The sequence below is a fragment of the Nerophis lumbriciformis genome, linkage group LG15, assembly GCF_033978685.3.
Source record: "Nerophis lumbriciformis linkage group LG15, RoL_Nlum_v2.1, whole genome shotgun sequence".
Taxonomy (NCBI): domain Eukaryota; kingdom Metazoa; phylum Chordata; class Actinopteri; order Syngnathiformes; family Syngnathidae; genus Nerophis; species Nerophis lumbriciformis.
This window is the reverse complement of record NC_084562.2, coordinates 34,158,297-34,186,187: the sequence shown is the minus strand read 5'-3', so window position 1 is coordinate 34,186,187 and position 27,891 is coordinate 34,158,297. Positions and strand designations below refer to the sequence as shown.

The following is a 27,891-nucleotide window of genomic DNA, read 5'->3' as shown; positions in this document are numbered from 1 at the left end:
ACCAAAATTCCAATCCTTTGTCATAGAGAATCAGTGATAATTGCTCATCGCAACTGCTGGGACTGGTTGGTTACAGTAAGCTTTACAAAAAGCAATGTCAAAATGCAGTGGAAATACAGCTGTACTGATAACATAGTAGGCAAATGTTTACAAACTGTGACAGGATGTATTAGAAGCAAGTGATTCTGGAAATGTTGGGATCAGTCCTATACCAAGTAAATATAGGGTCAGCGTTGTAGATACCGATATTGAAATAAATACTTTTGAATGATTCAAAATGTTCCTACAGTGTGAACATTATTATAATCAGAATGAAACACAGGACAAAGATTTTAGGTAAACAAATATAATGTTTATTATTTGTGAACGATAAGAAACAAACTAAACATTATGCAAATATACATAAGAATATACAATAGATTCAAGATTGTTTATTGTCATTTGCACAGTTAAACAGACAGTTTGCCGTACAATGAAAATCTTACTTTGCTAGTCCACCCTTCAACGAGTCACACGGTACTTAGCTAAAATAAAAATAAAAATACAAATGTATATACAAGGCACAGTAAGTAACATAACATTATTGCACATTCTGATTGACAGTCAACAGTATAAATATGGAGGTGACATTTGGTCACAGCAGCAGTTAAAGTGTCTTTAGTGATCAAAGGGGAAAAGTGTCTACAGTAATGGTTCACAGTTTGGGGGTGGTCATGGTAAGCAGTCTTTTGTTCAAAAAGATACAAGTAAAACGGGGGGTGGGGGGGCTAGCATTCACAAGTTAGCAATAGTACCTCAACTTACAAGCTCAAGTGGTTCTATGACTGAGCTCTAGTAACTCAAAACACTCGTATCTCAAATCAATGTTGCCCATTGAAATTTATTTAAATCTATTTAATCTGTGATTTCCCCCGCCTGTCCGCGCCCTAAACACCACAATTTTAACATGTAGCATGCTTTTTAAAAAAGGAAAACAAACTAGTGGTGTTTAAAAACAGTACAAAACAACTACAGTAGTTTTATTAAATAATGTAATAAGATACGGCATTTACCTTGGGAGTTGGACTAATGCGGGGTAACAATAGCAATTGCTATTGTTGTTAATGTTAATTGCACACGTACGTCTTTAAGTTACGGACCACAGGTCAGAGTTGACAGAAATAGATTGATGTATGTCTCTTTACCTCGATAAATAAAAATACAGTTTGAGCACTAAAATATTTTGACCTCATCAGGCTTGTAGCAATCCGATACCCTTGGTATCGATGCATGGCACTACTGCATGCTTAACAGCTATAAAAAAAAAAACATGAAATGTTGATATTACACAATTCAGGACCAAACAAAATTGAGAAAACTAATGCTTGAAGGTAGTACTGTAAATGTAATTACATAAGTGAAAAACGTAAGTAATTTTCACAGTCACTAACTTTTTCAGGTGACCCAAATCCGTGTAAACCAAACCCCTGTGGTGTTTCCTTGTGCACAGCTGAAAATGGGTTTGCTGTTTGCCAAGGTAAGACAACATGTTCTTCTTTTTAATGTTGTGCATTGTGTTTCTTTCGTCTTCACTGTGTCCTGTTTGTCTGTGTTTGACATTGGGTTTATGATATTATCCTGTGTGTTTATTTCAACAATTCCCATTCAGAACCCCGATGCACTTGTCTTTCAGCTTTGCTTTGCTGTGTGCATGCTAAGAATCGGGCAGCATATATGCTTTAATGGCAATTAAACAAACCTGACATTTTAACACACTCTTGAATATTTGTACATCTTTTATATTTGGTAAATTCAAATAGATCAAATATTAGGAGTGGTCCTAATGTTCTGGTCTAATATGGATCAGAAATGTACTAACGCTATGGGTCCCGCCAATAATCATCAACCCACTTGTCATACAGACTAACCATTTCACCGTTACTAACCATGCTATACTAAAAGCAGTAGTGTTGCTCGTACCCTGTTTTGCAGAGTTAGATGTCTGCCACTCCAATCCTTGTGCCAATGGAGCCACCTGTGTGGAGAGTGCTGACTCTTACAAATGCTTATGCCTGCCGAGCTACGGAGGGGGGCACTGTGAAATTGGTATGAGTTCAGCTTTGGCTAGTAGACACTAACACCAGCCTCTCAAAAACAACTGAAGCGAATTGAGTGAACTGTAGATAAACAGACATAAAATAATGGACTTTCATTCAATACTGTTCTGTGCAAGTTGTTGATGCTGAAGTGCTTATCCATGAAATAGATTTTATTTTGCAGCTTAACAAATCACCTGTTTACTTGGTCCTGTATCTGCTGCCCAACATTTCACTGCTGAACAATTTAAGCAGTTATTAGCTTGGAAACCTATTTCCATTGAGCATATAACTTATGCTATATTTTTGTTGTGAATGCATATATATATATATATATATATATATATATATATAACTCAGGGGTTAATTCGCTACGGGCTTGTCAGATATAGTGAGACCAACAATGATTGCAATAACATACATTTAGCATTGCCTTGAATGCCCTATCAGTCTTTGGACTTTCAGTGTGGAATGGTTACACGATGAAGATGATTAATTATGACAAAAATTGACATTTTCTATACTGTACACATGGTCAAATTATACATACATGTTGAAATATATACTGTATTTACAACCTCACTAACATTTGGCTAAATGCAAGTTTCTCCTTGACCAGGTACTTTTTGTACTATTTCAAATCAAATCAACTTTATTTATAGAGCACATTTAAAATTTACCACAGGGGTAGCCAAAGTGCTGTACAATGAGCAGGTTAAAAGATAAAACGAGTACCGAGCAAACACAACACAACACAAACAGAACACGATAAAAAATAAATAATTAAAATAGAATTAATAAAAACATAAAAACATAAAAACAGGATCACAACAGGTGTATTATGGGGCGCCATTGCAGGATGGATATCACTCAGTGTTAAAAGCCATGGAATAAAAGTATGTTTTTAAGAGAGATTTAAAAACAGGAAGAGAGGAGGCTTGTCTAACACTCAGGGGTAGGTCGTTCCAGAGCTTGGGAGCAGCAACGGCGAAAGCTCTGTCACCTCTAAGCTTCAGCCTTGTGTCAGGGACCGTCAACAGCAGCTGATCGGCTGATCTTAAGGATCGGGTGGGGCAGTAAGGCTGAAGGAGGTCGGAGAGATAGGTTGGCGCGAGGTTGTTTAGACATTTAAAAACAAATAAAAGGAGTTTAAAATGTATTCGGTAACGCACAGGGAGCCAGTGAAGGGACGCTAAAATAGGGGTGATGTGCTCACGTCTGCGGGTCTGTGTTAGCAGACGAGCAGCAGAGTTCTGCACGAGCTGCAGGCGGGCGAGGGAGGCCTGGCTAATGCCAACATACAGGGCATTACAATAATCAAGACGAGTCGAGATAAAAGCGTGGATTAATTTCTCAAGATCATGTCTTGATAGAAGCGGTTTCACTTTCGCTATTTGGCGTAATTGATAAAAACTTTTTTGAACGACGCTGCTGATTTGTTTTTCGAATTTAAAATCTGAGTCAAACTTTACCCCCAGGTTTGTGACAGAGTCGCTGAGATACGAGGTCAGAGTGCCGAGGTCAACGTTGGGGGAGGGAGAGCGACTTGGACCGAACAACATAACTTCTGTTTTATCTTCATTTAGGCTCAGGAAGTTAGCTGAAAGCCAGACTTTGATGTCGTGCAGGCAGTCAATAAGACGTTGAACCGTGTTATTTTGTGCCATGGGAAAATAAATCTGGCAATCATCGGCATAAAAATGAAATGCAATACTGTACTTCCTAAAAATAGAACCAAGGGGGAGAAGGTAAAGCGCAAATAAAATTGGGGCAAGGATTGAGCCCTGGGGGACCCCATGTGGTAAAGGAGCTGTAGACGACATAAAACTGTCTACTTTTACACAAAAACTCCTGTCGGTTAGGTACGACCGGAACCAGTTGAGGGCGGCGCCCTTAATGCCCACACAGTTCTCAAGACGAGTGATTAAGGTGGCGTGGTCGACGGTGTCGAACGCAGCAGACAGATCTAAAAGCACCAGGACAACATATTTACCAGAATCAGTGGACAGGAGGATATCGTTAAAAACTTTTAGAAGCGCTGACTCTGTGCTGTGGAGGGCTTTAAAACCGGACTGGAACAGCTCAGTGATACCATTATCCTCTAAGAAGGGCAACAACTGACTGTAGACAACCTTCTCTAATATTTTGGAAATGTATGGAAGATTAGAGATAGGTCTGAAGTTAGAGAGGAGAGAGGGGTCGAGGCTGGGTTTTTTAAGTAGAGGTCGTACCACTGCATGTTTAAACTCTACTGGAACTATTCCAGAAGAGAGGCTACTATTGATAATGTAATGCCCTATCAGTCTTTGGACTTTCAGTGTGGAATGGTTACACAATGAAGATGATTAATTATGACAAAAATTGACATTTTCTATACTGTACACATGGTCAAATTATACATACATGTTGAAATATATACTGTATTTACAACCTCACTAACATTTGGCTAAATGCAAGTTTCTCCTTGACCAGGTACTTTTTGTACTATTTGACCACTTTTCTTGACAGACTTTCTGGCAAATACCAGGATTTTAAAGATAGTTCATTAATATTCAAAATGGTTGAGGACAGGTCGTTATTAGTTTTGAAAGCGTCACGTTGACTGCTCCAAGCATACTTCATGTCCTTTGACCAATAGCTTGATCTTGTCTAACCATCAAACTTTTGACGAGAAGACATTTGGCTTGTTTATGTGGAGAGCTGAAATAGTTGTTTCTTCTGTACTCTATAGCTTCCTTCCATAGTTAAAAAAATGGAGACTCTAAATTGCTCAACGGTGTGGATGTGAGTTTGAATGTATTTTAAAAGTCTTTTGATGCCCTGACTGCTGACTAGTTTAGGGTGTACACTCCCTCAAGCCCGTAGTCGGAGAGGCTGACTGAAGCTTCATGGACGTCTGATGAGGATGCTAGCATTTTGAATATGTACTTGTCAGTTTGGATGGGAATTGATAAGATGTTTCCGGTTCCGATACCACTTTTGATTCTTTTTAACGATTTGATTCTTTATCGGTCTCTTATTAATTCTTATTTGAAAAAAAAGAGAACAAAAAGATTGTTTAGTTTAGAGCTAACATGACCTTACAAAGCCAACAGTGAAGTCTTAAGAGGCGCATACATGAAATAGAAATAAAAGAATACTTTTTTGAAAATAAATATAAGAAATAAATATTGTTCTGTATAATTTAACAAAATAAATCATATGTGGAAATTACACAACAATATAACATTTATATGAACTCATTACATGCAAAGTAAGATATGCCAAGCCTTTATTTTGATGGTTATGTTTTACAGCCTTTAAAAACCTTGAATTTTTAAAATGTCAGAAAATGAGGGGTTTTAAAAACTGTAAGCTATGATCATCAAAAGTTTAATAAATAAAGGCTTAACATATCTCACTTTGCATGAAAATAACTAATATCAGATTTTAGTTTCCCATTTGAAGTTGAATTGCTGACATGAATGGCCTTTTAGACGATATTCAATTTCTCTTTTAGTTTGACCTGTATAATGGAAATGAGTGAAAATCTGGAAGGAAAATGAGCAACTTTTCCCTGACTACAATTGAACATTGACCTAGCGAAGGAATGTCTACTGTGGCAAATGAATGCAAGCCTGTGATCACAAACTTAGTCGCTGCTCTGTGACATTCGTCTAGACGGGAACTGGAACCAATACTGTCAGCCTCGGAACCAGTCAGAATCTGTCTCCCACAATTCTCATCTAAATGTAAAGGCATTCATTTAAATTGAACAAATAATAGCGCTAATATTAAAACCATTGTTTGTTCGTACCTGTTGTATTTACTGCTGGGATGACATCGGAGCGGTTCAAAAACGTGACATTCATCTACAGTTACTGCATGCTGTGTGTTCAAATGTTTCAGCATATTGCTCGTATGTCCTCCTGATGAAATAGCAGCCTTGCAATTATTATAAGTAGCACTTGTAAAAATTGTCATTTGCTTTAAGTCTGTAAATTATCTCATTCACTGCATTCAATTAATTGCATTTATCTTCTAAGCTTGAGTTGGCCTTCAGGATACATATCCACTACCATCCCCTCAGACTAGAGCTGCCCTGTCTAGTCTATGAGCATGAACTAATAAAGCCTGTTTGGAAGTTGGATGAGAGGTGAAATATATTCTAAGACAACCAAAATCGTCCAGTTGCGATCAACGCTCTGAAAATAAACGTGTTTAAAGTTGTAATCTTACCTTGTCTGTAAAGATTCTAATGAAAGGCATTTCAATCCGAATTTCAGTCCCAAACCAGAATTACTGTCAGTAGCTGCGTTTCCATTAACCCTAAAAATGCGCAAAACCTAAATATCGCAATAAGAAACTGGTAATGGAAACACCCATATTTAAAAAAAAAACTCTCAAATATCGCTAAAATATTTGAATGCTTTCATGAGGTGGTTTTTCAGATGTTTCCATATTAAATGGTGTCGCAAAAGCATGATGCAAACACTTTTTTCGCATTTACAGAATACCTAATCCCCAAAGCAGGGTGGCTCTGATGCAGGACAACTAGGGAAAATGGGTTATCTTGATCTTGCTTCCGATCGGTCAACTGGGGGAAGAGAGGCGGCACTGGGCTATCTCGCAGGTCTTTTGCGGCAATAGAGGCTGACCCGCAGGCTCGGAAGGATCCACATTCCCGAACAATGTCAAGGGGGCACTTGAATCCACAATCCGTTCCTTGTTCACAACCAAAAACCCCAATTGGTGGCCGCTGCCATATGGAAGGACATTCCCTGTAAATCGACCACCCGCTGCCTTTGTCTTCTATTGACAATCACGGCAACAGCAGTGGCTGCAATTGTAATCACAGCTCCAAAACCATGGAATCGCAAAGCGTCCATCTTCCTAAAAGTGGAGTCTCGCGGCACAGCATTATACGAGACTTACGGCTTATGACGCTAAACACTCTTTAATAGAAACACCTACAAGTCGCAAATGTACTTTGTCGAAATGTTAGAACTACCGCTTTTATTTTGCGAAAAACTGCAATGGAAATGCAGCTACTTAGGATGTGTTTTGTATTTTTGATTGAGTTACTTAACCAATGTCATATTATCTCTTCATGGTTTTTTCGGCTGCAGATGAGCAGCTGTGTGGTGAAGGTTGGATTAAGTTTCAGGGTAATTGCTACTTGCACTTCACTGGTAGGAAGACATGGTCGGATGCGGAGCAACACTGCCGAGACCTGAATGCCCATCTGGTCAGCATCATAACACCAGAGGAGCAACACTTTGTCAACTGTAAGTGCCTACTTTGGTCTGTAAAAGTATTGTGTTAAAGCAAGATCAGACTGAGCGACTGCTTTCCCCCCCCTCCATCAGCAAATGCACAGGGCTACCAATGGATCGGGCTAAATGACAAAACAGTGGAAAATGACTTCCGATGGACTGATGGTACTCCGCTGGTGAGTGATGATTATCTGTTTATCAGAGCAAGTAAATTAATTAAATTCATATCCTATTAAAAGGGTCATATTATGATTGTTTTTCTACATTTAAAACCCTTCCTTGTGGTCGACATAACATGCACTGATTGATTGATTGAGACTTTTATTAGTAGATTGCACAATTGCAATGGTGATTCTTTGGTAAACATTTTGTCTTTAAAGGGGAACGCCCTTTTTTTTTTTTTGGCTATCATTCACAATCATTATGAGAGACAAGAACACATGTCTTTTTTTTACAAAAAATGTTTGAAAGATGCGGCTAATGGGATTCAACATTGTAGCCTTCAAAGCCCTCTAAAACAACTTCAAAACCCTCCTTCAATGTTTTGTATATACAGTGCAAGTCCATATATAATGCAGTAACAGACACGTTCATAACAATACAGGTAAAAGCCAGTAAATTAGAATATTTTGAAAAACTTGATTTATTTCAGTAATTGCATTCAAAAGGTGTAAGTTGTACATTATATTTATTCATTGCACACAGACTGATGCATTCAAATGTTTATTTCATTTAATTTTGATGATTTGAAGTGGCAACAAATGAAAATCCAAAATTCCGTGTGTCACAAAATTAGAATATTGTGTAAGGCTAATACAAAAAAGGGATTTTTAGAAATGTTGGCCAACTGAAAAGTATGAAAATGAAAAATATGAGCATGTACAATACTCAATACTTGGTTGGAGCTCCTTTTGCCTCAATTACTGCGTTAATGCGGCGTGGCATGGAGTCGATGAGTTTCTGGCACTGCTCAGGTGTTATGAGAGCCCAGGTTGCTCTGATAGTGGCCTTCAACTCTTCTGCGTTTTTGGGTCTGGCATTCTGCATCTTCCTTTTCACAATACCCCACAGATTTTCTATGGGGCTAAGGTCAGGGGAGTTGGCGGGCCAATTTAGAACAGAAATACCATGGTCCGTAAACCAGGCACGGGTAGATTTTGCGCTGTGTGCAGGCGCCAAGTCCTGTTGGAACTTGAAATCTCCATCTCCATAGAGCAGGTCAGCAGCAGGAAGCATGAAGTGCTCTAAAACTTGCTGGTAGACGGCTGCGTTGACCCTGGATCTCAGGAAACAGAGTGGACCGACACCAGCAGATGACATGGCACCCCAAACCATCACTGATGGTGGAAACTTTACACTAGACTTCAGGCAACGTGGATCCTGTGCCTCTCCTGTCTTCCTCCAGACTCTGGGACCTCGATTTCCAAAGGAAATGCAAAATTTGCATGGTTGGGTGATGGTTTGAATTTTGGATTTTCATTTGTTGCCACTTCAAATCATCAAAATTAAATGAAATAAACATTTGAATGCATCAGTCTGTGTGCAATGAATAAATATAATGTACAACTTACACCTTTTGAATGCAATTACTGAAATAAATCAAGTTTTTCAAAATATTCTAATTTACTGGCTTTTACCTGTATGTAATATGTTCAATATTTACCGTATTTTTATGGTTTTAATCATTTCCGGAGCTGATTTATTCCGCGGGATAATTTCTGTTTCCATAAGAGCCACTTGACGTCTGGCAACGACTTGTGTTCCTACTTCCGGAATCAAATCATAGCAGACTTGGTAACAGACAACAAAGTCGACTATTTTTGGACAAAAGAGGATTTACATTCTTATTCTTTTGAAGCTAAATATACTGCTGCTTATAGAAGCGACCACGGAGGAAGAGTAAGTAAGACGTTGAAGCAGACGGAAGTCTGAAGAGTGAGGTAAAAGTGATGTTGACGCTATGAATATGGAACTTGGAGACAAGCTATTTCAACATAAATGGATTGCTTACCCAAAACCAACAGGAAACGTCCCCGGCCATCTGAACCAGACTAACAACTGTCCATCGAGTGAGTCACTTTAATATCGATCATCAGGGCCGGCCCGTGGCATAGGCCGTATAGGCAAATGCTAAGGGCGCCGTTCATCAGGGGGCGCCACGCCAGTGCCACAAATGTTGGAGAAAAAAAAAGAAAAAAAAAAGTTGGTACTATTATTTCTAAATACAAAAAATAATCCCACGTTAATTAAAATGCAAAGTAAAGCCTATTTAATAGAAATATTATTAGTTACAACATTACGCCCCCCCCCCCCCGCCCCCCCCTTCCCCCCGCACGGTGCGCTCCCTCCCTTCCCGTATCCTGACTCTTTTTGGACGTCACCACATCAAAAAATCAACACAAGATGTCAAAACGGCCAAAACTGTCAGGTGCCCAGGGAAGAAAAAAGAGAAAAGAAGAGGGGAGAAACGAGAAAATACAGAGGTAGCAGGTAGGTAACGTTAGCCTACATGACATTATTTGTCTGTTACAGAATGTGATAGTAGCTGGCTTTTTAGCATTAAGCTAATGTTACATGATTCGGCAATTGCTAATCAATAAACAGCTAGTTCTGTTTTAACGTCGGGTTAATATTGTGGAGGGGGCTAAATTGTTATGGAAAATAATAATGTAACGTTAGGTAATTACAGTACTCCCACCTTACATTCCTCAGTGACATTTGTATTAGATCTTTTAAGCAGGTGTTTTTTGTTTACATTTTTATTGCCTTCTGGTTAGCTAATGTTTGCCCTGCAGGTAATAGTCACCTTTCCACCCCTTTATATATTAGGTATAGTTGTAAGTAAAAAAAAAAAGGTCAAAGACAAAGCTATTCGGTTTCTTGTGAGTATATACACTTCACTGCCGATGTGGGGGGGCGTCACCTAAAATCTTGCCTAGGGCGCCAGATTGGTTAGGGCCGGGCCTGTCGATCATGATACACGCAGCACGTAATGCATGTTAGTACGACTACAGTACATACACTGTCTAGCTAGCTGTGTACAAACAAAACATGAAATGTGGGCTAATGCTTACAGATACTGTAATATGATTGTTCATGTTTTTCAGTCAGTACAAATTGGTGTTGTATCGCAGTGTTGTGCATTACAAACTGAAACGCCTTTCCTGTTGTCGTAGAAGCTAGCCTATCTCTTGCCATAGTTCGTTTTCACAGCTAATACCGAAGCACGCCGATGTGTAACTAGAGGTCCTCAGTGTTAGCTTTTACAATAACAATGTCGCTACAGTTTGGTTATTATATGGGTTACAAAACGTAAATTAAGTATTGTTGACGGTTTTTGAATGCATTTTTAAAGGGATTTAGAGGTAGAATTGATTGCTCCCATTAGCTGCATTGCTAGCCGCCTAGAAAGAGCTGAGTTTTATATATTAGAAAGCAAAAAAAACAAAAACCTTTTGTCTTCTTGTCTCTCATAATGATTTTGAACAATAGGAAACCACCCCCCCAAAAAAGTGCAGTAGCCCTTTAAGACGCTTTCTGACTGCGCCATTTTGTGGGCGGTCTTATTTACGAGGCTCCAGTTCAACTGCGCATTTTGCCCGCCAGCCATGTGTTAGTTTTTAGCGCTTCCATATCGAATCGACTGAAAAATATAAGTTTGAACGATATGCTACTTTGTTTTCGAAATGGCAACTGCAAAGGATGCATTTGCATGTACTGGACAGTCTGGCCCACGACAAGATACAGGAAAAGAAGGAACTTATTCAATACAACGTTGGACTATGCAAAGCAAAGCTTTTCGGGTAAATCTCTACCATATATGGAGATATCAACTGATCACCAAAAGGAAAAAGGTAAAATTCTAAATGGCTCATTTGGAAGAATTTTGAAGGAAGGCAAGCTTGTTTTATGAATATCTCCGCCATGCCGTTATGGTTTGATTTCAAATTTTCTGGGCTTATGCAGATCCCAAATACACAAAAGCAGGTACCAATAGGAGGCAGCACGGTGGAACAGGTTAGTGTGTGTGCCTCACAATAGGAAGATCCTGAGTTTGATCCCCGGGCTGGGGGTCTTTCTGTGTGGAGTTTGCATGTTCTCCCCGTGACTGCGTGGGTTCCCTCTGGGTACTCCGGTGTGTCTCTGTTCCGCGGCCTTGATGTTGTGCAGTCGCTAGTCCAAAGTCAACAACAACAGGTGTGTGTCCATGAGAGACAAGAAGGGAGTTTGTTGTGTCTTTGCTGCACTGTCCTTCGGGAGAGTCTTGAAGCCAGGGAAACAATCCAAGTTAGAATGTTTTGTATACGAGTGAAAATTAAATTTGCTTTTCACTCTAAATTGTCTATGACTGGTCCTCAAACCTGCGGGGCAGACAGTTCTAGGCAGTTCTAGGCAGAAGCCTGCTAGAAAGTATGCACTTACAAACGTGTCTGGATCATTCAATATACTGCTTCACGACTCAGAAGCTTAACTTAATTAGTTATTGTGACCATTAGGTGTTGCCAGAAAATAAACTACCACTCAACTTCAGGTTAAAGACAGCAAAAGTTGGTTCTAAGATTAGAGTTTTTCATACATACCATTGTTATTTGACTAATTTTACTTACTCTAGCCTTTTATTAGCATTCCACACTACAAAATAACAAAAGTATGTACTATGATTTGTCCTGATATCTTATCAAATTAATATTTGTATCGACCAATACTCATTCTCCGATATCGGTATCGTCTCTGAAGTGAAAAAGTTGTATTGGGGCACACCTACCTTTAATTCCAGGACAAAAGCAAAAAGTCAACCATGAACTTCCATTTAGAATCCGCATGAACCCAGACCTATTTTTACTTAAATAAATATTATGGGGATATATTGTACCACTTCTAAAGTGGAGCACATTTATGATTTGTTTTCTTTTTTCTCAATAACTACTACATATGTTGCATTGTTCATTCGAAAGGTATTCCTTTTAAATTAATTTAACTTGCCACTTTTTTGTGCTTAGACCCAACTTTGAATAAGTTGAAATGAATAAAATAAAATGTATTCATTCAAGATAATTGAAACCGTGATATTGGGTGCCTTGTCAGCAATTTTGCTATGCCAGACTTTCCAAAGCAATTTTAGGGCTAAAAGCCAAATAGTAATTGTAATATATTGGGGTTTCTTATTACTTTATGACTGTTTAGCAGAGGAGACACGGACACCAGCATACATCAGCCATCCATCCATCTTCTTCCGCTTATCCGAGGTCGGGTCGCGGGGGCAGCAGCCTAAGCAGGGAAGCCCAGACTTCCCTCTCCCCAGCCACTTCGTCCAGCTCCTCCCGGTGGATCCCGAGGCGTTCCCAGGCCAGCCGGGAGACATAGTCTTCCCAACGTGTCCTGGGTCTTCCCCGTGGCCTCCTACCGGTCGGACGTGCCCGAAACACCTCCCGAGGGAGGCGTTCGGGTGGCATCCTGACCAGATGCCCGAACCACCTCATCTGGCTCCTCTCGATATGGAGGAGCAGCGGCTTTACTTTGAGCTCCCCCCGGATGGCAGAGCTTCTCACCCTATCTCTAAGGGAGAGCCCCGCCACCCGGCGGAGGAAACTCATTTCGGCCGCTTGTACCCGTGATCTTGTCCTTTCGGTCATGACCCAAAGCTCATGACCATAGGTGAGGATGGGAACGTAGATCGACCGGTAAATCGAGAGCTTTGCCTTCTGGCTCAGCTCCTTCTTCACCACAACGGATCGATACAGCGTCCGCATTACTGAAGACGCCGCACCGATCCGCCTGTCGATCTCACGATCCACTCTTCCCTCACTCGTGAACAAGACTCCGAGGTACTTGAACTCCTCCACTTGGGGCAAGATCTCCTCCCCAACCCGGAGATGGCACTCCACCCTTTTCCGGGCGAGAACCATGGACTCGGATTTGGAGGTGCTGATTCTCATCCCAGTCGCTTCACACTCGGCTGCGAACCGATCCAGTGAGAGCTGAAGATCTTGGCCAGATGAAGCCATCAGGACCACATCATCTGCAAAAAGCAGAGACCTAATCCTGCAGCCACCAAACCAGATACCCTCAACGCCCTGACTGCGCCTAGAAATTCTGTCCATAAAGGTTATGAACAGAATCGGTGACAAAGGGCAGCCCTGGCGGAGTCCAACCCTCACTGGAAACGTGTCCGACTTACTGCCGGCAATGCGGACCAAGCTCTGACACCGATTATACAGGGAGCGAACCGCCACAATAAGACAGTCCGTTACCCCATACTCTCTGAGCACTCCCCACAGGACTTCCTGGGGTACACGGTCGAATGCCTTCTCCAAGTCCACAAAGCACATGTAGACTGGTTGGGCAAACTCCCATGCACCCTCAAGGACCCTGCCGAGAGTATAGAGCTGGTCCACAGTTCCACGACCAGGACGAAAACCACACTGTTCCTCCTGAATCCGAGGTTCGACTATCCGGCGTAGCCTCCTCTCCAGTACACCTGAATAGACCTTACCGGGAAGGCTGAGGAGTGTGATCCCACGATAGTTGGAACACACCCTCCGGTTCCCCTTCTTAAAGAGAGGAACCACCACCCCGGTCTGCCAATCCAGAGGTACCGCCCCCGATGTCCACGCGATGTTGCATACATCAGCATTAGACTTTATTCCAGCATGACTATGTAAACATATTCACATTATACATAGCATATGCGCAATTGTGCTACAAGCGTACACACCAATTTATGTCTTTCAACAACAATCACTATTTGTTAGGAATCAAAGTGTAAATAGAAGTACCTCAATTTATGAGCTTAATGGGTTCTGTGACATAGCTCAAATCAATGTCGCCCATTGAAATGAATTTAAATCAATTCAATCGGTGCTTGGCTCCCAAAACAGCACAATTTTAACATGTAACATGCCTTTTAAAAAGAAAAGACACATTTTTAGATCAACAATATTGTATGAAAAATAATACAATAGAATGTACTTCAAACAACTACAGTAGGATAATGAAGTAATGTAACAATACTGTACAGCATTTGCCTTGGAGAGTGAACTTCTGCGGGACCTTCTTTGAGTTGCTTATCTTTCAAACACACCATTAGCAGCTTCTCTATATTTTCATAGATAGATGGCTGCCATTTAGATATTATTTGAATGTATTTTACATGTGTCAGACTGCTCCTGCTTCACTGTAGTGCAGACTAGCAGTGCTACATCCGTACTGCTTTGTCAAGTCAACTACAGTAAACACTATCATGTTTTGGATGATTTTTACTTCAATTCAATGAAAATCATCCGCTTCTTGTCAGCACTGTCCTTCACACTTACTTTTAAAGTTATGTCAATCTCTAGCTATAAGCGAATGCAAGCCTGTCATGACTTGGACTTTGGCTTGGTTTGTTCTCCCGTGGGGCAAATGAGCATTTGGACCAGACATGGCGTGAAGGTGAAGACATTATTTATTTTAAACTATCAAAAAAGGAATAAACAAAAAGCGCGCGCAGTGGCGGAGAATAAAACTAGACTTTAAACACAAAACTTGCACATTGGCAGAAACTATGAACAATTAAACAAAACACTAACTGTGGCTTAACAAACAAAAACTTACTTGGCATGGAACCGGCATGAAAAAAAAGAGTAGCAAGGGTCATCAGGGTGTGGAGAGTGTGCAGGAGCATAAATGTGGTGATGTCGTCAGACTGAACAACAGAAAATGAATGAACTTAAATACTATGGACATGATTAGTGAAAGCAGGTGCGTGACTCGAAACGTGAAACAGGTGCGTGACGTGACAGGTGAAAACTAATGGTTGCTATGGTGACAAGAGTGCACAATGAGTCCAAACGTGGAACAGGTGCGTGACGTGACAGGTGAAACTAATGGTTGCTATGGTGACAAAACAAAACATAAGTGCACAAAAAGTCCAAAATTTAAACCGAACATTACTAAAACAAAACATGATCACACAGACATGACAAAGCCAGTAAGACCAGATGTTTTGGGTGGATGTTACAGGGTTCACTGTGGTATTAGCAATGCTCACTAATGGCGGGCATGCTTGTAGGATGTATACACACTAGATATGTACGATAATGGCTTTTTTGCCGATATCCGATATTCCGATATTGTCCAACTCTTAATTACCAATTCCGATATCAACCGATACCGATATATACAGTCATGGAATCAGCACATTATTATGCCTAATTTTGTTGTGATGCCCCGCTGGATGCATTAAACAATGTAACAAGGTTTTCCAAAAAAAATCAACTCAAGTTATGGAAAAAAATGCCAACATGGCACTGCCATATTTATTATTGAAGTCACAAAGTGCATTATTTTGTTTAACATGCCTCAAAACAGCAGCTTGGAATTTGGGACATGCTCTCCCTGAGAGAGCATGAGGGGGTTGAGGTGGGCGGGGTTGAATTCGGGGGGGGGGGGGATTGGTAGGAGGTAGCGGGGGTGTATATTGTAGCATCCCAGAAGAGTTAGTGCTGCAAGGGGTTCTGGGTATTTGTTCTGTTGTGTTTATGTTGTGTTACGGTGCAGATGTTCTCCCGAAATGTGTTTGTCATTCTTGTTTGGTGTGGGTTCACAGTGTGGCGCATATTTGTAACAGTGTTAAAGTATGCATGGCATTCACTTGTGTGTGTGAAAAGCCGTAAATATTGTGTGATTGGGCCGGCACGCAAAGGCAGTGCCGGCCCAATCTCTCATAATAATGTGACCTCGGACTATGTTAAGTTAAGGTAACGTGCGGACTTCCTCAGGGTTCGGTTCTTGGCCCTGCACTCTTTAGTATTTACATGCTGCCGCTAGGCGACATCATACGCAAATACGGTGTTGGCTTTCATTGTTATGCTGATGACACCCAACTCTACATGCCCCTAAAGCTGACCAACACGCCGGATTGTAGTCAGCTGGAGGCGTGTCTTAATGAAATTAAACAATGGATGTCCGCTAACTTCTTGCAACTCAATGCCAAGAAAACGGAAATGCTGATTATCGGTCCTGCTAAACACCGACATTTATTTAATAATACCACCTTAACATTTGACAGCCAAACAATTACACAAGGCGAATCAGTAAAGAATCTGGGTATTATCTTCCACCCAACTCTCTCCTTTGAATCACACATTAAGAGTGTTACTAAAACGGCCTTCTTTCATCTCCGTAATATCGCTAAAATTCGTTCTATTTTATCCACTAGCGACGCTGAGATCATTATTCATGCGTTCGTTACGTCTCGTCTCGACTACTGTAACGTATTATTTTCGGGTCTCCCTATGTCTAGCATTAAAAAATTACAGTTGGTACAAAATGCGGCTGCTAGACTTTTGACAAGAACAAGAAAGTTTGATCATATTACGCCTATACTGGCTCACCTGCACTGGCTTCCTGTGCACTTAAGATGTGACTTTAAGGTTTTACTACTTACGTATAAAATACTACACGGTCTAGCTCCGTCCTATCTTGTCGATTGCATTGTACCATATGTCCCGGCAAGAAATCTGCGTTCAAAGAACTCCGGCTTATTAGTGATTCCCAGAGCCCAAAAAAAGTCTGCGGGCTATAGAGCGTTTTCTATTCGGGCTCCAGTACTATGGAATGCCCTCCCGGTAACAATTAGAGATGCTACCTCAGTAGAAGCATTTAAGTCCCATCTTAAAACTCATTTGTATACTCTAGCCTTTAAATAGCCCCCCTGTTAGACCAGTTGATCTGCCGTTTCTTTTCTTTTCTCCTCTGCTCCCCTTTTCCTTGAGGGGGGGGGGGGGGCACAGGTCCGGTGGCCATGGATGAAGTGCTGGCTGTCCAGAGTCGGGACCCGGGGTGGACCGCTCGCCTGTGCATCGGCTGGGAACATCTCTACGCTGCTGACCCGTCTCCGCTCGGGATGGTGTCCTGCTGGCCCCACTATGGACTGGACTCTTACTATTATGTTGGATCCACTATGGACTGGACTCTCACAATATTATGTCAGACCCACTCGACATCCATTGCTTTCGGTCTCCCCTAGAGGGGGGGGGGGGTTACCCACATATGCGGTCCTCTCCAAGGTTTCTCATAGTCATTCACATCGACGTCCCACTGGGGTGAGTTTTTCCTTGCCCTTATGTGGGCTTTGTACCGAGGATGTCGTTGTGGCTTGTGCAGCCCTTTGAGACACTTGTGATTTAGGGCTATATAAATAAAGATTGATTGATTGATTTAAGGTTTATTGGCGCTCTGTACTTCTCGCTACGTCGGTGTACCACTCCGTACAGCGGCGTTTTAAAAAGTCATAAATTTTACTTTTTGAAACCGATACCGATATTTTCCGATATTACATTTTAAAGCATTTATCGGCCGATAATATCGGCAGTCCGATATTATCGGACATCTCTAATACACACTATCTTTATATGTTACATAAATATTTTCTTAACTTGTTTTATATGAGTATAGTAAAAACATGCACAAAACTTTATCATCATTGTACTAAAGACATACAGTTTATTTGATATCTAATTAGACATTCTCAATCAATCAATCATCAATCAATCTTTATTTATATAGCCCTAAATCACAAGTGTCTCAAAGGGCTGCACAAGCCACAACGACATCCTCGGTACAAAGCCCACATACGGGCAAGGAAAAACTCACCCCAGTGGGACGTCGATGTGAATGACTATGAGAAACCTTGGAGAGGACCGCATATGTGGGTAACCCCCCCCCTCTAGGGGAGACCGAAAGCAATGGATGTCGAGTGGGTCTGACATAATATTGTGAGAGTCCAGTCCATAGTGGATCCAACATAATAGTAAGAGTCCAGTCCATAGTGGGGCCAGCAGGACACCATCCCGAGCGGAGACGGGTCAGCAGCGCAGAGATGTTCCCTGCCGATGCACAGGCGAGCGGTCCACCCCGGGTCCCGACTCTGGACAGCCAGCACTTCATCCATGGCCACCGGACCTGTGACCCCCCCCTCAAGGAAAAGGGGAGCAGAGGAGAAAAGAAAAGAAACGGCAGATCAACTGGTCTAACAGGGGGGCTATTTAAAGGCTAGAGTATACAAATGAGTTTTAAGATGGGACTTAAATGCTTCTACTGAGGTAGCATCTCTAATTGTTACCGGGAGGGCATTCCATAGTACTGGAGCCCGAATAGAAAACGCTCTATAGCCCGCAGACTTTTTTTGGGCTCTGGGAATCACTAATAAGCCGGAGTTCTTTGAACGCAGATTTCTTGCCGGGACATATGGTACAATGCAATCGACAAGATAGGACGGAGCTAGACCGTGTAGTATTTTATACGTAAGTAGTAAAACCTTAAAGTCACATCTTAAGTGCACAGGAAGCCAGTGCAGGTGAGCCAGTATAGGCGTAATATGATCAAACTTTCTTGTTCTTGTCAAAAGTCTAGCAGCCGCATTTTGTACCAACTGTAATTTTTTAATGCTAGACATAGGCATTCTAATACTTATGACAATAATATTAATGCTTTAATGATAATAACAACAATGCTTTTATTTTGAAGATAGGGACATGATATTTACAACTCTGTAAACATGCCGTCGTATAGCAGAGCTGCTAATTTGCATTCGTAGTTCCTTATAACGAATGAAAAAAATCAAATAAATTAAAAAACAACAAAGAGTATAACAGATCTTATAAAAACAGAAGACTGAAAATACAATTATTCAAAAATGGATGAAACCATATAAAAAACTGGCGTAGGTTTAAAAAAATCCTGTATTGTCAGCCATTCTTATGTCTCTCATGGCCAAAGTCACTTGTAACTTTTGGTTATGTCAACAAGGGATGTCAACATAAACAGGTTCCACTGCAGTAAGATGTCAAATTTGTTCTGCCTTGTACCTGGTCTTGACTTGAGTGTTCACAGGTTTTTTTTGTTTTGTTTTTTTTAGCAATATGAGAACTGGAAGCCAAACCAGCCAGATAATTATGTTCACTCTGGAGAAGACTGTGCGGTGATGATCTGGCATGCCACAGGCCAGTGGAATGATGTACCTTGCAACTACCATCTACCATTCACCTGCAAGAAAGGCCCTGGTATACCAGCTCAAGCCTCACATCTGTTCCAAGTATTTGATGTATTCCCAACAAGTACTCTTCTTGTTCTCAGCCTCATGTGGTGCCCCACCGGAAGTGAAAAATGCCCTTATGTTTGGGAACAGAAGGGAGGAATATCCTGTCAACTCAATCATCCGTTATCAGTGCAACCCAGGATTTAGACAGCGCTATCCACCAGTGGTTCGTTGTAAGGCAGATGGACATTGGGAGGAACCCCAGGTGAAATGTAGTCAGGGTAAGTCAACTCCCTGTCATGGTTGACCTGAAGGTGTTCATCATAACAAGCTGTTCTGTCTCTCTGCAGTGAAAGCCAGGCAAAGAATTCACGGAAGGAGTCCAAAAATCTATTAAAAGAAAAAAAAACAGAAGAGATTAATATTTTAACTGAACACAAACACACAGAAATTATTATGTGGCACAGTTTTAATACAGTATATGTTTCCATTGTATATTTGATCATTTTATTGAGTTTATTTTTATTTACAATTATTGTAATGTATTGTTGAGGAATCCAGCACTGTTTTTTTTAACATGACTTTTACATTTAAAAATACTTCCTTCTTTTGAGAAATATTTGGTAAACACAAATATTGGTTGGTATCTTACAATTTATGTTGTGGGTTAAAACTGATGATAGTGCCAGACAGTTGCAGTGATTGAGCATGATAAAAGTCAACTCACTGTAATTATTCTTTTACACGACTCCAAGAAAGTGCTTTGAGTTTAGAATGTTGGGATCAATCAGCCGGTTTCTCAATCCGTGAACGTAGTAATTGTATGCTTTATTTTTTTTTTTACAAAATAATCTGTTTGTTGCAATTCAGGGCAGTGTGATTATATTCCATCCATCCATCCATCCATCCATCTTCTTCCGCTTATCCGAGGTCGGGTCGCGGGGGCAGCAGCCTAAGCAGGGAAGCCCAGACTTCCCTCTCCTCAGCCACTTCGTCCAGCTCCTCCCGGGGGATCCCGAGGCGTTCCCAGGCCAGCCGGGAGACATAGTCTTCCCAACGTGTCCTGGGTCTTCCTCGTGGCCTCCTACCGGTCGGACATGCCCTAAACACCTCCTTAGGGAGGCGCTCGGGTGGCATCCTGACCAGATGCCCGAACCACCTCATCTGGCTCCTCTCGATGTGGAGGAGCAGCGGCTTTACTTTGAGCTCCCCCCGGATGACAGAGCTTCTCACCCTATCTCTAAGGGAGAGCCCCGCCACCCGGCGGAGGAAACTCATTTCGGCCGCTTGTACCCGTGATCTTGTCCTTTCGGTCATAACCCAAAGCTCATGACCATAGGTGAGGATGGGAACGTAGATCGACCGGTAAATTGAGAGCCTTGCCTTCCGGCTCAGCTCCTTCTTCACCACAACGGATCGATACAGCGTCCGCATTACTGAAGACGCCGCACCGATCCGCCTGTCGATCTCACGATCCACTCTTCCCTCACTCGTGAACAAGACTCCGAGGTATTTGAACTCCTCCACTTGGGGCAAGATCTCCTCCCCAACCCGGAGATGGCACTCCACCCTTTTCCGGGCGAGAACCATGGACTCGGACTTGGAGGTGCTGATTCTCATCCCAGTCGCTTCACACTCAGCTGCGAACCGATCCAGTGAGAGCTGAAGATCCTGGCCAAATGAAGCCATCAGGACCAAATCATCTGCAAAAAGCAGAGACCTAATCCTGCAGCCACCAAACCAGATCCCCTCAACGCCTTGACTGCGCCTAGAAATTCTGTCCATAAAAGTTATGAACAGAATCGGTGACAAAGGGCAGCCTTGGCGGAGTCCAACCCTCACCGGAAACGTGTCCGACTTACTGCCGGCAATGCGAACCAAGCTCTGACACTGATCATACAGGGAGCGGACCGCCACAATCAGACAGTCCGAAACCCCATACTCTCTGAGCACTCCCCACAGGACTTCCCGAGGGACACGGTCGAATGCCTTCTCCAAGTCCACAAAGCACATGTAGACTGGTTGGGCAAACTCCCATGCACCCTCAAGGACCCTGCCGAGAGTATAGAGCTGGTCCACAGTTCCACGACCAGGACGAAAACCACACTGTTCCTCCTGAATCCGAGGTTCGACTATCCGGCGTAGCCTCCTCTCCAGTACACCTGAATAGACCTTACCGGGAAGGCTGAGGAGTGTGATCCCACGATAGTTAGAACACACCCTCCGGTTCCCCTTTTTAAAGAGAGGAACCACCACCCCGGTCTGCCAATCCAGAGGTACTGCCCCCGATGTCCACGCGATGCTGCAGAGTCTTGTCAACCAAGACAGCCCTACAGCATCCAGAGCCTTAAGGAACTCCGGGCGGATCTCATCCACCCCCGGGGCCTTGCCACCGAGGAGCTTTTTAACTACCTCAGCAACCTCAGCCCCAGAAATAGGAGAGCCCACCACAGACTCCCCAGGCACTGCTTCCTCATAGGAAGACGTGTTGGTGGGATTGAGGAGGTCTTCGAAGTATTCCCTCCACCGATCCACAACTTCCGCAGTCGAGGTCAGCAGAACACCATCCTCACCATACACGGTGTTGGTAGTGCACTGCTTCCCCTTCCTGAGGCGGCGGATGGTGGTCCAGAATCGCTTCGAAGCCGTCCGGAAGTCGTTTTCTATGGCTTCCCCGAACTCCTCCCATGTCCGAGTTTTTGCCTCCGCGACCGCTGAAGCCGCACACCGCTTGGCCTGTCGGTACCTGTCCGCTGCCTCAGGAGTCCCATGAGCCAAAAGAACCCGATAGGACTCCTTCTTCAGTGTGATTATAAATTTAAAAAACAAAAACAAATAGTTTTTGTTAAGAACTGAGATTGATTTTTTTCATATGCACACAGACACAAACACACTTACCATGTCTATGTGCTTACATTGGGAAGAAATCACACTGTTTTATAATTATTATCATTTGTCATGTTCTGCTTTAAAGAACTAAACTAAATTAAATTAAAAACTCACTCCTGATACTTCAAGCCCTTTTACTCAAAGTAGATATCTTTGGCTTAGGAACCTAGTCAAAAATAAAATAATGTTGCCTGTGATAGGATAATACACATTTTGAATATTTCAATATGTGTATTATTAGATAGAGAGGTAAACAACGGCAGAAATTGTACTGATTCAGTCCATTGGCCCACAAGTCAAAAGAAAAGTCAAATAAAGAATGTCACCACTTACATTGCGTAGAACCAGGGTAATGGAGCCATCTCGCCCTGTCTAAGATCTACAAGTAAATAAGTTGAAGAATGATCTGTGTATTGTTCCAGTCTTATAGTCTTTTTAATAACACCTAAAAAAAAATGTGACGTTTTCCTACAACGTTCAGGAAATTACACCTTAAAAAAGCACTGTTTTCAAAGAAATTTCAACTTTTATTTATTCATACTATGAATTCCAAATAAAGTTTCTCTGCTGTACTGAGCCGGTTATTATTATACACGATCAACTAGGTGAATGGATTCTGAAACGTGCTGCTTGTTTGAAGAGGATTTAGTGGCACTGCTTTATGTAAGGTCTTATTATTATCTCACCCCTATTTTAGCGTCCCTTCACTGGCTCCCTGTGCGTTACCGAATACATTTTAAACTCCTTTTATTTGTTTTTAAATGTCTAAACAACCTCGCGCCAACCTATCTCTCCGACCTCCTTCAGCCTTACTGCCCCACCCGATCCTTAAGATCAGCCGATCAGCTGCTGTTGACGGTCCCTGACACAAGGCTGAAGCTTAGAGGTGACAGAGCTTTCGCCGTTGCTGCTCCCAAGCTCTGGAACGACCTACCCCTGAGTGTTAGACAAGCCTCCTCTCTTCCTGTTTTTAAATCTCTCTTAAAAACATACTTTTATTCCATGGCTTTTAACACTGAGTGATATCCATCCTGCAATGGCGCCCCATAATACACCTGCTGTGATCCTGTTTTTATGTTTTTATTAATTCTATTTTAATTATTTATTTTTTATCGTGTTCTGTTTGTGTTGTGTTGTGTTTGCTCGGTACTCGTTTTATCTTTTAACCTGCTCATTGTACAGCACTTTGGCTACCCCTGTGGTAAATTTTAAATGTGCTCTATAAATAAAGTTGATTTGATTTGATTGTTGGCTGGGGTGAGGCCTTTTTTGGTTAGTTCCATATCTCTTTCCACAAGGGCTGTGCAGTGCATAGAGTCTGAAATATTAATATGTTTGTAGCTTTGGAGGTAACAACCTCACTTGAGGGTGTCAGTTACAAATCAGATTTAGCTCTATTCAGATCTTTGGGGAGACGATTCGATTCAGAATCAATTCTTCACTCAAACCGATCCTCAATTTAACAATAGGATGGTTGCATGATGTCTCATCCATTTTTATTCTTCGCAGCTTAATTCACACGATGGTCAAGCAGCCTGAGCATCGCATTAAAACAAGTGAGAGTGAGTGTAGACTTTGAGCAGAAAATACCGTATTGCTGCTCCAATCGATCAAATAGAGAGATAGGAAAGAGCTTTCATATAGTCCTGAAAGAAGTGGGTTATAAAATTAATAAAGTCAGAAAAAAACAAAAGTGTGTCAAAGAAAATGGCTCTTAAAAATATCACTTTCATCATCTTGTGGAATACAATCAGACCATGCTTGTGTCTGCAGCAATCACTTTGTAAAATGTTTGCTTGAACATTTGATTTGTTTGACAAACTTTCTGTGATGCTATCGAGTTTATTCTCGACTATATTAGTAGTGTTTTATAGCAGAACTAAACGTAAAGAAAGGACAAGAGATCGCATTAGTTTGTGTTCTTTTATGGTTTCTATGCCTAAATATAATTATGAAGACCTGGTTGTGCAAATAAACTAACGTCATGTTAAGTCCTAGTAATACATTTTGTGATGGTTGGTCCAATCCACCGGATTTTCTTTCTCGATTTTCATAACAGAAACAAGCTTAGTTGTTGTTGTGCAAGAAAGCCAACTGCTTTATTCGATACGGATGGCCACATTATAGCGTCTTCGGTGATATTTGTTAGCATCAAGAAAGTATCTTTAATAGTATTGATAAACTAGACGAATAAATACCTCGTAGGCTCAACAGCATAAACTATGTCTTGGTATCGCTAGCAAAGATTCATGCTGAACAACAGGGACATATACAGCTAAATAACGAGACACAATATACTTCCCATCATAAAAACAACTGCAACCCACTTATACAGGTAAAAGCCAGTAAATTAGAATATTTTGAAAAACTTGATTTATTTCAGTAATTGCATTCAAAAGGTGTAACTTGTACATTATATTTATTCATTGCACACAGACTGATGCATTCAAATGTTTATTTCATTTAATTTTGATGATTTGAAGTGGCAACAAATGAAAATCCAAAATTCCGTGTGTCACAAAATTAGAATATTACTTAAGGCTAATACAAAAAAGGGATTTTTAGAAATGTTGGCCAACTGAAAAGTATGAAAATGAAAAATATGAGCATGTACAATACTCAATACTTGGTTGGAGCTCCTTTTGCCTCAATTACTGCGTTAATGCGGCGTGGCATGGAGTCGATGAGTTTCTGGCACTGCTCAGGTGTTATGAGAGCCCAGGTTGCTCTGATAGTGGCCTTCAACTCTTCTGCGTTTTTGGCTCTGGCATTCTGCATCTTCCTTTTCACAATACCCCACAGATGTTCTATGGGGCTAAGGTCAGGGGAGTTGGCGGGCCAATTTAGAACAGAAATCCCATGGTCGGTAAACCAGGCACGGGTAGATTTTGCGCTGTGTGCAGGCGCCAAGTCCTGTTGGAACTTGAAATCTCCATCTCCATAGAGCAGGTCAGCAGCAGGAAGCATGAAGTGCTCTAAAACTTGCTGGTAGACGGCTGCGTTGACCCTGGATCTCAGGAAACAGAGTGGACCGACACCAGCATATGACATGGCACCCCAAACCATCACCCAACCATGCAAATTTTGCATTTCCTTTGGAAATCGAGGTCCCAGAGTCTGGAGGAAGACAGGAGAGGCACAGGATCCACGTTGCCTGAAGTCTAGTGTAAAGTTTCCACCATCAGTGATGGTTTGGGGTGCCATGTCATCTGCTGGTGTCGGTCCACTCTGTTTCCTGAGATCCAGGGTCAACGCAGCCGTCTACCAGCAAGTTTTAGAGCACTTCATGCTTCCTGCTGCTGACCTGCTCTATGGAGATGGAGATTTCAAGTTCCACCAGGACTTGGCGCCTGCACACAGCGCAAAATCTACCCGTGCCTGGTTTACGGACCATGGTATTTCTGTTCTAAATTGGCCCGCCAACTCCCCTGACCTTAGCCCCATAGAAAATCTGTGGGGTATTGTGAAAAGGAAGATGCAGAATGCCAGACCCAAAAACGCAGAAGAGTTGAAGGCCACTATCAGAGCAACCTGGGCTCTCATAACACCTGAGCAGTGCCAGAAACTCATCGACTCCATGCCACGCCGCATTAACGCAGTAATTGAGGCAAAAGGAGCTCCAACCAAGTATTGAGTATTGTATATGCTCATATTTTTCATTTTCATACTTTTCAGTTGGCCAACATTTCTAAAAATCCCTTTTTTGTATTAGCCTTAAGTAATATTCTAATTTTGTGACACACGGAATTTTGGATTTTCATTTGTTGCCACTTCAAATCATCAAAATTAAATGAAATAAACATTTGAATGCATCAGTCTGTGTGCAATGAATAAATATAATGTACAAGTTACACCTTTTGAATGCAATTACTGAAATAAATCAAGTTTTTCAAAATATTCTAATTTACTGGCTTTTACCTGTATTCCCAATACAACCCGATTCTCGATTGAAAATAAATTCTTGATCCAAACCAATTCTTGGTTCAACTCGATTCTCAATTCAAACTGATTCTTGATTCGACTTCATTCTAAATTCAAATAAATTCTCAATTTAACAATAATAATGCAGAATTAAAAAGTTCTATTAAGTGATTCTAAAAAAACTAAGAGGTTAAATGTATTTTTTGCCTGCCAATCCGTCAGCTATTAAACTGTTATCTGTTTCATCTGTTGACTGGAAGTTTAGTGAAGTGTTGGAGTGTGGGTTTTTAAGGATTTGGTAGCTCTGATCGGGTGACAGCGTAAAATGTGTGCTCGGGCAACTGAAGTGTCCTAGAACTACGTACCTGATTGTCATTTTGCAGCTCCTTTTTTACTCATAAAGAAACGGAAGTGCGCCCAAACATTTGCCTTCAGCAAAGATGGCCCTGAGTGTGTTTATTTCTTCTCCATTTTAAAAACATTAACAATAAGGATGGGTAATATAGCCTAAAATCTATATCAATCAATCAATCAATCAATCAATGTTTATTTATATAGCCCTAAATCACAAGTGTCTCAAAGGGCTGCACAAGCCACAACGACATCCTCGGTATAGCCCACATAAGGTCCTCGGTATAGCCCACATAAGGGCAAGGAAAAACTCACCGCAGTGGGACGTCGATGTGAATGACTATGAGAAACCTTGGAGAGGACCGCATATGTGGGTAACCCCCCCCCTCTAGGGAGACCGAATGCAATGGGTGTCGAGTGGGTCTAACATAATATTGTGAGAGTCCAGTCCATAGTGGATCCAGCATAACAGTAAGAGTCCAGTCCACAGTGGGGTCAGCAGGAAACCATCCCGAGCGGAGACGGGTCAGCAATGCAGAGATGTTCCCAACCGATATACAGGCGAGCGGTCCACCCCGGGTCCCGACCCCGCACAGCCAGCACCCCATCCATGGCCACCGGATCTGTGTGTCTCCCCTTCCACAAGAGATAGGGGGAAGCAGAGGAGAAAAGAAAAGAAACGGCAGATCAACTGGTCTAAAAAAAGGGGGGCTATTCAAAGGCTAGAGTATACAAATGAGTTTTGAGATGGGACTTAAATGTTTCTACTGAGGTATTTATTGCAGCCTCCTGTGGTAACAATACACAGTGGTACCTCAATTTATGAGTATTTTAAGATAGGAGCAGTCTCTTTGCTTTTTTAAATTTTTTCAGTTGCAAGCAAAATTTAAGTTACAAGCCTCCTCGCCGCTAGCTGGCGTAGCAAATGCCATGTTAACGTCGTAAGAGCTGCCTAACATCATCCGGTTTTAATTGCTGGCATTAGCTAGCTATAGATTGACATTACTTTGTTTTCCAACCAAAGAGACATGCGGTAGAAAATGGATGGATGGATGGCACTTGCGGGTAACCTCGTTGAGGATGAGAAATCTTTGTGAATACACCCAACACCCCAGGAAGAGTGTCTCTCATAGTCCGCGGTCTATTGCTCCACCGTCCCCCAAACTGATGGTGTCCACTTTTCTCCCCCACTATGCTGATTGTGGGAGATTGCATAACTAGAAGTATTTGCTTTTTTAATGACCCTACTCATTGCTATTCGGACATCTCTGATTTGTGTGTTTTGAGTTACAAGCTCGGTCATTGAACAGATTGTGCTCGTAAGTTGAGGTAGTACTGTATTACACAATATAATATTTGGTATTCAAATGATCATAGAATC

At 41.7% G+C, this 27,891-nt stretch overlaps 1 protein-coding gene across 1 annotated transcript in view; it reads left to right on the top strand.

The window, feature by feature from the left end:
- LOC133615787 (aggrecan core protein-like) overlaps positions 1-19,817 on the top strand; it is a 48,837-nt gene extending 29,020 nt beyond the window's left edge. The window contains exons 12-18 of the mRNA XM_061974558.1: positions 1,439-1,516; positions 1,945-2,085; positions 7,184-7,342; positions 7,424-7,506; positions 19,230-19,374; positions 19,448-19,630; positions 19,700-19,817. Coding sequence (XP_061830542.1) covers positions 1,439-1,516; positions 1,945-2,085; positions 7,184-7,342; positions 7,424-7,506; positions 19,230-19,374; positions 19,448-19,630; positions 19,700-19,746 — 836 coding nt within the window. The 3' untranslated portion in view covers positions 19,747-19,817. The remainder of the gene's footprint in view (positions 1-1,438; positions 1,517-1,944; positions 2,086-7,183; positions 7,343-7,423; positions 7,507-19,229; positions 19,375-19,447; positions 19,631-19,699) is intronic.
- The last annotated feature ends 8,074 nt before the right edge of the window (positions 19,818-27,891 follow it).